Source organism: Zingiber officinale, chromosome 11B (assembly GCF_018446385.1).
Source record: "Zingiber officinale cultivar Zhangliang chromosome 11B, Zo_v1.1, whole genome shotgun sequence".
NCBI classification, from domain to species: domain Eukaryota; kingdom Viridiplantae; phylum Streptophyta; class Magnoliopsida; order Zingiberales; family Zingiberaceae; genus Zingiber; species Zingiber officinale.
The window spans coordinates 78,726,905-78,738,095 of record NC_056007.1 but is presented as its reverse complement, the minus strand read 5'-3'; the positions used below and the strand labels follow the sequence as shown (position 1 = coordinate 78,738,095).

Below are 11,191 nucleotides of genomic sequence, written 5' to 3'. Positions count from 1 at the left end.
TCCAGCTCAACGGCTTGGTCGTGGTTTTTGTCCTTCTCTATGGTTAATGCCCGCTTGAAGCTCAGGAGCTGCTCGGATTGCTTCTCCGAGTCCTCATTTAATTGGGTCGCCTCAGTAATTAATCATTCAACCAAGGCTTGGGAGGTGCCTGCTCTTCCGACCAGGGCTTATACTTGTTTAAGCTAGTGGTTTAATTGGTTCAGCCTTTGACATATAGCCAAGCCCTCCACCCAAAATTATTGCATGAAAAATTGATCAGGTCAAGTCAAGCGAGAATATAATTATTTAGAATATTAAACAAACTCACCCCCGTGGAATTTTGGTTGAAACTGTCAATCATCTCATCGGGTGGAATGGTCGCCCCTTTGACTCTAGCATCCGTCCTAATCTGGGACAAGGGACCCTGGATCCTAATTTTATGCTCAGGGGAGCATGGCTCATCCGGATCAAGGTAATGCCACTCATTGGTGGTCAATCTGATGATGGTTGTGATATGTCTATGCGTGTTGGAGCCAATTGGTTCTGAGCTGATCTTGCTTTTGGATTTGGACATAGGAGTTGAGCGGATGGTAGAGAGAGGGGTCGCAGGGTCGATCGGAGGAGGTAGCAAATAGGAAATAGGTTGTATAATGATAACACCGAATGATAACTCGGATAGGGAAGACATTCGATCGGAGGATGAGGGAGTTGGTCCACCAATTGCTCACTTGGGGAGGAAAAAAGTTAAACTTTCTCCTCGCTCAGATGGTGGCCGCATGGTAGATGCAGTAGTAGAAGTTTGGGGAACAGAGGTCGCCGAGCTGGCAGAAGCTTCCATTTAGAGCCTACGACGTTGACACAAGGCCAGCAGCTCGGTAGAAGTGGTCGACCCTGATGGAATGGCTATGGGGACCAATGAGGGGCGCTCTAGAGGGAGATCCTCCATGTTAGTAGCGGCATCGCTCGCCGCCACCCAGCTCGCTTCTTCCTCGTTGGTCGGTGCCTCAAAACCTCTGACCAGCAAGAGCCTGTGACACTCTAGCTCGGTGGCTCCATGAGATTCTAACTCTTCATCAGCTAACTTCGTGGATTCGCTGAGTATAGCCCTCAACATCACTTTAGCTACAAAAAAGAAGAAAAAAATTAGTTAGACCCAAAAACAATGGAGGGAAAAACTGCTCACCAAAAGAGATGGGCAGCCTGGCGCAGGTCAAAAATGTACAAAACGCCCTCCAACAGTAGCTTATGGATGTTGTATTTCAGACCCGTTAGCACTTAGCTGGGTCGTAGCTTGGAGGTAGGTTAGCTACCATCGATATTTTTCCAACTCGTGGGAGTTGGCCGGCTGCATTTGCCAGCCAGTTGGGAATATAGCTCGGTTGGGAAGTTGAGCATAGAAGAAATGAGACTTCAACCCTTGTTGGATGAGGGTATCTTATCAAAATAGACATCACCCACTCAAATTTGGAAGAGGAAGACATCCAGCTCAGACTGCTTGGGGTAATAAAAATAATGAAAAATATGAGGGTGAAGAGGGATCTTATACAAGTGGAATAGTACTATCACCCCACACAAAAGCCTAAATGAATTAGGGATTAACTGCTCAAGGGGAATATAAAAATATCTACATACTTTGGAGAAAAATTAATGTATAGGAAAACGAAGACCAACATAAAGTTGGTCCTTAAAAAAAGTTAGAAAGCCATCAGGAGAGGTGTGGGGACAATCGTAGGAAGAAGGAATGATGAGTTTATGATCGAAAGGAATATGGTATATCATTTTCATTTGATCCACTTCGTCGCCATTAAAGTCCGACGAAGTGGAAGTGTACCATAAGCCGGGTACATCAGCAGGAGGAGAAGGAGAGCAGGCTATACAAAGAAGAAGATGGAAGATGCAGATCAAAAGTATAAAAAAGGAAGGTGAAACTTATTGGACACAAATCGTCGATGATAGCAAACCAGAAATCGAGAAGGAAGAAGACGAAGGTAAAAGTGAAAATGATATAGTGCCGATAAAAGAGAAGGCCTTAAAAACCCTATCGTCGATTATTCGTGGTCGTCTGATCAAGGGTTTAGAAAAATGAGACTTTATATGGGTCATCAAAATTCGAAAAGGTAGCTATCACATCGAATTCAAACAGTCATCTATCACATCAAACATTTGGCGGCACGAAAGTGTGATACATGACAGTCAATCATAGGATGCATTAATGATGAATGGAAGTGATCAGTAGATGCATGATGAAAAAGCATACTCGGCATGCTTTGCATTAATGGCAAAGAATTTTATCTATTTTCAAGAAAATTAAGGTGATGTCAGTCATAATAAAAAAGTATTATGGAGAATAGGAGGCTGCTCAGGAAAAAGATAACAAACAACCAAGTGTCGCCGATATCGAGCCGAGTGGCGTTACACTTGGAATCCCTCGACCGGGGAGTGAACAATTAACGGAGGATCTATAAATAAGAGCAGTAATCGTTTAAGCCTAGCGGCGACACAGACAACAAAGCATCCGGTCGAAAATGAGAACTATAGATAATACTAAGTATCTAGTCAGTCAGACTTGCAGCCTCCTTCGATTATACTTGAGGAAAACTTATAATACGTTGATAAAGATGGCCCCTCCCAAGAAGAGGGTCAAAGTAGGGAGGACTAGTTGACGTGGAGGTTAAAGTCAAGCGGTTAGAGTCGCATGGTCGGATGGACCTAGAATTGTTGGTCAGACCGACAATCAGACGTGAAGTGTCGACCGAGCCTTCAGAGCAGTCGCCCTTCACAACTTGTAGACGAGATTTGAAACTAAGTACTAATTTATCTGGCCCACTACCTCATCTGATCAGACATAAGGGCCGATCAAACATATCCTCGATAAAATGAAGAGTCGAGTGAAAAACGAGTTATTGATTGGATTCTGTAAGGCCAAGTTGGCGATCTCCCGGCCAATTGACGGTCGATCGACCTACAATGGGACCTATATACCTGTCATATCGTCCTCTTTTAGAAGGTTGTGCAGAAAAGGACAAAGAATATCTCACAAGTAAATCGTCTTTTAAAAACTTTCAGTCTGTTAAATCACATAGATTTGTGCGCTCGTTTAAGAAAAGGTGACAGAAGCACTTTATATGGTATGTTCTTTCTTAGGAAAACTTTGAAAAATGCTCCTTGTTATAATTCGCTTTCACTATTTTCTTCTCTTCAATCAATTACTGACTTGAACATCGGAAGACCAACGTCGAAAATCTCTTCCCTAACCTGACACTAACACTCCCTGTATTGCAGACATCACGAATTCTTTATCAAGTTAACAATAGAGTCACGCCCACAACTCACCGTCTTCACCCATCCCGTCGTCATCCATTTTGAAGAGGATTGTAGTTAATTAATTAATTAATTAGGTCGAGCAAAACAAATTTGAATCAATAGAGTTCAATTTATTGAAATAGGAATTAGATTACTCTCTGTTTACAAAAGAAATTAGGAAAATATATAGATACAGCCATTTCACTTTGATCAATTATCTAACCAATTCACTCACAATGTTTGACAAAATCAATGGGAAAAAAAAAAAATTCAAAATCAGTTTTTTTTTTTTCCGTTTAACCTATAAAATGAGAAGAACCCGTGGCCGTGACGGGCGAATCAGTGGAGGGAAGAGGAGATGACGAGGCGGCGCGAGCAGCTAGAGCAAGAGTAGTTACGCTTGATCGTCCGGCTGACGGGGAGGCAGCAGAGCCACCAGGAGCTCTCGACGTCGGCGGCGATGACGGCGCCGCCGCAGTAGGGGCAGCTCCCTGGCGCTTTCTCCGACCACAACTCCACCTCCTCCGCGCTGTAGACCCACCTCACCAAGCACATCGATACGTATCGTCCTCGATCTTCACGTTGCTTCTCGTAGCCCTTCCTCCCTTCCTCGATCTCGTTATTGTTTATTTATAGGGAGAGCAGAGCGGCCGGAGAATTCCAGAGGGTTCTGTTCATGCGACTCTGCGCATACTTGGAAGATTCCAGAACGCCGACGTGGAACGACCGCTGCAGGACGCTCAAATTCCACGTGGTCGAATTTGGAAAAGGACAATTTGTGTCATTTGGCCCATTTAAACTCAATCTATTTGGGCCCATTTAAGGGCCCATAACCAAGGCATAAACTTGGGGTCTATGGCCGCCTCCGCGTGCACCCCTTGCCTTCCTTCCCTATCGATGGATTCCTTGGTGGCCAACTACGCTTCCTCCGACGACGACGACGACGAAGACGAAGAGGAGCAAGGCGGAGCCGAAGGCGAGGAACAAGATCCCGATGTCTCCGCTTCCGCTGTAAAGTTTTTCCGATTACCTCCTTCCAGAGCACCCTCCTCGTCTTCCGTCTTCTCTTCGTCTCTCCCTCCTCCCGGGTTGGCCTTCGTCCTGCCTCCCTCCTCTTCGTCTTCCGTCTTCTCGTCTCTCCCTCCGCCCAGATCCCTCCCTTCGGATATTGTACCCAGTCATCTTGGCGAAGTAGATGGCGAGGAGGACACCACCCCTTCTTCTACCTCCTTCAAAGCTCCGAGATCGGTCTTTTCGGCGCTTCCTCCTCCCAAGCTCCCGTCACCCTCTTTACGTTCTAGTTCCCTCCGTCTTGGCGAAGAAGACGACCATGAGGAAGAGAAAAGCAGGGTATTTTCCACGGGAAAGCCTTCCTCTACCCCGTTCGCATCTCAAAATTTGAAATTTTCGTCAATTCCTCCGCCTAAGAAGTCGTCCTCTTCTTCATTGTTTTCTACCATTCCGCTTCCAAAGTCCGAAAAATTGGGTCCCGAAAAGTCCATGAATACCTCCTCTTCTGATCTAAACCCTAATAGGGGTGTCCAATTTAAACTCCCTCCTAACCCATCTGCGCTGAACAGTGGGAAATTTGATGATGAGGAGGAGGATGTCAAAGGGAGGAGCAACGTGAAGGACTCCTCTTCTAGTGTTCCAAAGGCCTCATCCTCGTTGTCTTTTTCATGGCTTCCTGCCCCAAAAAATACTTTCGGGTCAGTGCCTTCTTCGGGCTCAGCTTCGTCAAGGAGATCCATCGTGGACACAGATGTCAGTGCGGACAATTCTGGTGGTTTTGCCTCTGTGCACGAGAGTAGTTCTGTAGGGTCCGGGGACTATCAGGCTTACAATGGTGGTTGGATTGCTGCACCTACTGAAAGTGCCAACGATGAGACAGCATATATGAGTATTTCAAATAATGGCGCTGTTGGTTGGGATCAAACTGGGGCGGAAGGAGCAGCTTATTCAGGATTTGATGATAATGTTGCTACTTCGTATTGGGATCCAAGTTATGGAGGAGCTACTGAATATGGGAGTTACCAGGGGAATTGGTCTGAATCCACTGCTGCAGATACATCTGATGTTCCAGACATCGGGAAGATTGCTGGTAAGAGAGGGAGGAATGAGATTCCTACGGAAATTATGGAGGTGAAGCAAGATGAGTTGATGAAAAACAGACCTAGGCAGGACCAGACTAAGCTGACTGGGATAGCTTTCGGGCCATCTTACCAGGTTTGATATTCTGCCAACCCCTTTGTTGATTTAGGAATAATGTGCCATAGCTTGCTGAGTTTAACTTATTATCTATATGTTTCATTAGTGACACTAGATTTCACTAGATAAGTTTATTGTATTTTTTTTTTTTTTTAGTTCTACTGAAACTGAACAAACTGGCTTTACACTAGCTGGTACTGTAGTTTCACATGTTAGATTAATCTCTATAGTTATAATGACTATAGACCTTTTCTTTATCTATGTAAGACTACTTTCATGTGTACTTGTATTATGGAACAATGCTATATCGTCATGTGTAGTCTATAAATTCCTCATTTATTTAAAATATACCATAAACATACATTCCTCATGTGCAGTATATAAATTCTTACATTTATTTAAATATATCATAAATAAAAACAAGCATATTCATCATGTGTAGTCTATTTCTAACAATTATAGTAGGGATGGAATTTATAAATTGACTTGTTTTGGAACAGTCTATTGAAGATTTAAGGAACACTTGATTAGATCTGCAAGCATTTGTTAATATGTGATATTGTGAAACATTACATATGCATTATCGCCATGTATATAGTTTGCATGGATTTGAAACAATATGGAATCATATTGGCTTTTAGTTGGATGAAACATAGAGGATGAAGGTGATCAATTACTTGTTATGTGAAAGAGAGGGGAAAAAAAGAAAATAAGAAGGAAGGCTATTCCAAGTCTCCTTGGATTATCACCTGAAGTTGGGTGTAGGTGGTGATAATGAGGCTGAGGGTTACATGATCTGTAACACCAATACTTTGCTAATCCTTACCAGTCAGGCAATTGGTGGGTGATTATCCTTACATTCTTCCCAGTAGTCATGTGGGAAAAACATTATCTTTCTACTCCTATTTCTGTCTCTATCCACCTGAGTAAATGCAGTCTTAAAGAAAGGTCCGTGAAACCGTGGAAGTCATCAAGGGGTATACATTGTGTTGTTATTCATCTATGGATCCTTGCCATCAGTGTGACATTTAGACATTGGTTGGTCAGCCTACACGAACCTTCATGATCATTTAAATCCTCTAATGTTGGCCTTCAAGCTTGTTGAGGCTTTAAAAAATGTCAATCCAGCAACAAAAAAAAAATTAAGCTCAATCCAGCATGGATAAGTCATTCCCTTACTATGACTTTCCCAATGAAGAGTTCATGGTTTTGGAGAAAGGTCCACGTTGGTATGGAAGAGAATACACTGCTCTATTAGCTGAGTGGAGAAATAATCTTTCGAGGTTTTCTGGACTTTGGAAATTAATATGGTGATCCTTTTGTATATTGTTGGTTCTGTATTTTTTTTTCCCAAGTCAATGGAATCATTCCTAGAGCAGTAAATGCCTTAAAACCCTTGATTTGCAAGTTAGTCATGTTATGTGTATTTGGGGCTAACTTCTTCAGTGCTTTAGGTGTCCCTCCTACTGGATTTTAGTGGGCGATAAGATTATCTTTTCTTGCACAATCCGTGTATGCACTTCTGTTGTTTAATTTATATGAAAATATTTCATGGTGGAATTTCTCCTCTTTAAATTGGAAATTTCTCTGAACTTAATCATAGCAATAACCATCCGCCCTCTGTTGGGAACCTTCAATTGGATGGGTTTTGTTCTGTGAGATCTGAATTTCTTCATACAGAAAACTTGTCAATTCTGTTATATGTATATGTATGACAAGTTTATGAGTCAAGTGATGTGGTATTTCTTAGCTACCTATTTAGTATATATCCAGAATATAACTTCTTGAAGTTCAGAATGGTGTAAGCATTCAATATAGGATAAAGGACGTCATAAAGGAGATTAAATAAGCTCTAGAACAGTAGTAATTATGAAAATCTATTTAGTTGTCAATCCATCATGTAGTATCATACAGTTGATGAATCAATATATTTATTTTTAATTTGGAAGGCAGTTGTCTGTTACTCGGTGAAATACCAAATTTAGATGGTAGACAAAGAAAGCTTTTTCATAATTAATACACAACAACAACCAAGCCTTATTCCACGGGATCGGTTATATAGATCTTTTTACGCTATTGAGCTCTATCTTCTACTATATCATCATTTATATTTAAATAACTTGTATCTTGTTTTATTGTTGTTAACCAAGTTTTTTTTAGTCTTCCTTGTTTGATATACGTGTTTGTCATAGTTTTCACTTCGCCTAATTGGAGCATTTATTGGTCGTTACATGCTCATACCATCTTAAACGTATCTCTCGGAGTTTTCAAACTCAAAAGCTATGACTTGAACTGTCATAATCTTGTGCCAATTCATTTAACATGAGGCTAATAACATTGATATAACTGCATTACTAAAATGTACTACTTTATTTTAGGTTGATTTGTCAAATTCACACTAGACAAACCATGTGGAATTCAATTTGTCTATATTCATGATATAATTTTGTTCCAAAATTCATGAATTAGAGAAAGGACTAGCTTTTTAATTTTTCGCAAGCAACGGCCTAGTATTAAAGCCATTAATTATTTGTGAGCTAGTGTGCATGTGTAGTAATTGTGACAAACAATTCATGCATAACTCTAGAATTGGGGAAGGCAGCATTACATGCATAATTCTTGCAGTTGCTTCCAACAAACTGACCATTCTTGTTTGTCATCTTGATTTTTGGTGCTTGAGAGTGATGGTTGAGCAGGAGGCCCAGTTTTGGCAAACACTGATAGTATTTGCTCACAAGGACAATTTATGGTTAGATTTATATCTCATGCATCTTAGTTCTTTTGAACCCATATGTGGAAGCCACAAGCGGGTTTGAGTGTTGATTTCATTTTTTTATAAAGATGACATAAAGAGGAAGAGAAAAAAATGTCAAATGGTCAAATCTAACCTAAAATGACCATTAAATGCCCCCATTGGAGCTGATCTTGGCTGCTCTAGGTCATACTGAGACTATCAGGTTGTCATGTATTGCAACGGACATTTCCATCGAGACAAAATTCATATGCACTGGTATTGCTATGGGGTGGTACACTTTGTCTAATCTTTGATGATATGGCTCAATTAATTGCTAAATCCTATATTAAAAAACAATTGCCTTCTGTTTAGAGTGTAATGTGAGCCAATCAAGTTTGGTTTTATTGACACATCTGTAACTACCTACCTTACATAGATGTTGTTGTTTTGCTAGCAGGTACCAGCATTGTTCTTAAATAAATAGAGGTTTTAGCTATAAAATCAAGACTTTGAATCGTCTTTGATCAAGTCGATGACAAGCACAATATTACCAGCACTCTGAGCATTTTTGCATATTTTGAATAAACTACAATAACATCCTGTCTAATGTGCTTCTATCTAAACATGCAATGCAGCCTACTTCTTCGGGCAAGGGGAAGCCCACAAAGTTGCATAAGAGAAAGCATCAGATTGGGTCACTGTACTTCGACATGAGGCAGAAGGAAATGGAACTCGCAGAACGCCGTTCCAGGGGTCTTCTCACCAAAGCAGAAACGCAGGCCAAGTATGGTTGGTGATCATTGTTCTTCCTTAGATATGATCTTTAAGAATGAATGTTGGTTAAACGCTTGCTGCTTTTACGACAGTGTGCTGCTTTTATGCAAACATGTTTGAAAAAACAAAAGTATTTTAGTTCATGAAGCTTGGCTTCTAACATTAGCTCGCTTCTCCCACAATTTCGATCCAACTTTTATACTTGCAGCCTTGTAAAGGAGATCGATGAAAACGAAAGGAGAGAGGCGTAATAGGAATGCACAATTCAGTTAAAAAAATGCCGTCGTTTTCAAATTGTTTTGAATTCAGTCACTCCCAATCAATTATCTAGATAAAGAAAGCTCATGGCCGGAGACTGTTTTTGAGGAATATCGTTCCCTCTCAATGTTGTTTCTCACACAATTATCAACATCATCATAATTCTCCTCTCCTCTCAACTCTTCGATCTTTTCAAGTGCAGCCTTCAACTCCATTCTCTCTTCAACCTTCGTCTCACAGCAGGCCAGTGCAAGGTGCAGCAACTTGGACATCTCTCCTTCTTGCTTCTCGTTCATGTTCTTGTCGAACACCTCGCTGGCCGGCTTCTCCTTCACCACTGAGCTCACCCAGCTGACTAAATCGGCGCTGGCGGCGTCTCTCAGGTACGTGGCCGGGAACTTGCCGGTGAGTATCTCGAGCACGAGGATGCCGAAGCTCCAGGCGTCGCTTTTGCTGGAGGGCTGGCCGTGCCCGGCGCACTCCGGGGACTTGTAGGCCACCATCACCTGGGAAGCCGTGGCCTTGTTCATCACCGGCGCGAGGGCGTAGTCCGTGAGCAAGGGCTCCAGCGACGGGTCGAGGAGCACGTTGGAGGACTTGAGGTGGCCGTGGGGGAGCGTCAGCGTCGGGAGCTCCTCGGAGAGGTAAGCCAGGCCCCTTGCTATCCCTTTGATGATCCTTAAACGCGCCGGCCAATCCAACACCGGAGGTTCCGGGCCGACGTTGCCTGGACAGACAGTGATTGAGCAACGAGTTCGACAATCATGATCGAAATTGGATGCGAGATTTGAGCTTCGATTCACCGTGAAGCATGTGAGCCAAGCTTCCGCCGGGAACGTAGTCGGTGATGATCAGCTTCTCCTCCTTAAGGTAGTAGTAGGCGACCGGAGGAAGGAGGTTACGGTGAGACAGCCTCCCCAGCCGCCCAATGTGTTCTTGGAAGTCTTCTCTCCCCACCGCATTCATCTCCTTGAATCTTTTGACGACGACGGCGGGGCCGTCGATCAAGGAAGCCTTGTAGGAGGAGCCGAAGTTTCCGCTGCCGAGCACTTCGGCGGATGCCTGGAGCAAGTCCGAGAGGTCGAAGTTCCTCCTCTCCTCCGAGACGAATGACAGTTTCCCCTGTTCTTTCTTCGGAACCTTCTTGCTCCCCCCATGGCGGCGCTCTGTTATTGCCGCTCCCGCTCCGGCCTGCACACCGACGGCTTTCAAACGATCGATGGTTTCAGCTTCGCCGGACTGAGGCTGTTCGGCGGCTTCTTTCTGCAATCGGAGGCGATGGAGGAGGCAGGTGATGAGCATGATGAGTAGTAGCAAAAGTTTAATTGAGATCAGGATGACGCCGACGATGAGAACAGGGGAGAGCTGCTTCTTATCGGAGTACGACGGCGAGCATACAACTGCAAGAGGAAGGCCGCAGAGATTCTTGTTGCCTGTTTGATCGAGAGTGAAGACGGTGACAAGAATTTAGGAAAAGCCCGCGAAATTGCTAGCGTTCGAATGGTAAGAACCTTGGAAAAAGGTGGTGCTCATGTTGGCGAGACCGGCGGGAATCGGGCCCTCGAGATCGTTGAAGGCGACATTGACGAGGTGGAGGTCCGGCTGCCACAGCGGTGGAATCTCCCCCTCGAACATGTTCCCGTCCAGACCCACCTCCATCAGCTTCTCCGGCGAGATGAGAGAACTGGGGATCTGGCCGGAGAAGTTGTTGCGCGAAAGCCACACCTTCTTCAGCGCCCGCATCGGCTGGAACAGATCATCCCTGAGATGGCCGGAGAAGCGGTTCCCTGACAGGTATATGGACTTGAGAACCGGCAGCTTGGTGATGTCGGGCATGCCGCCGTCGAAGCTGTTGTTGATGAAGCTGAGGTGGCGGAGGCCGGGGAGGTCGGAGAGGAGTCCGAGGTTGAGCGGGCCGGCGAGAGCCATGTCGTT

At 43.8% G+C, this 11,191-nt stretch overlaps 2 protein-coding genes across 2 annotated transcripts; one reads left to right on the top strand and one right to left on the bottom strand.

Annotated features, from left to right (window-relative positions):
• The first annotated feature begins 3,506 nt into the window (after window positions 1-3,506).
• Window positions 3,507-9,141, top strand: LOC122033576 (proline-rich protein PRCC-like). Its single transcript, XM_042592634.1, has 2 exons — window positions 3,507-5,508; window positions 8,860-9,141. Exons 1-2 carry the CDS (start codon window positions 4,138-4,140, stop codon window positions 9,019-9,021), a joined length of 1,533 nt encoding a protein of 510 aa, XP_042448568.1. The 5' UTR covers window positions 3,507-4,137; the 3' UTR covers window positions 9,022-9,141.
• On the bottom strand, window positions 9,136-11,185 carry LOC122034076 (pollen receptor-like kinase 4). The gene is made up of 3 exons (XM_042593207.1): window positions 10,768-11,185; window positions 10,060-10,689; window positions 9,136-9,983 (listed from the first exon to the last, which is right to left on the bottom strand). Exons 1-3 carry the CDS (start codon window positions 11,183-11,185, stop codon window positions 9,322-9,324), a joined length of 1,710 nt encoding a protein of 569 aa, XP_042449141.1. The 3' UTR covers window positions 9,136-9,321.
• Between the last annotated feature and the right edge of the window lie 6 nt (window positions 11,186-11,191).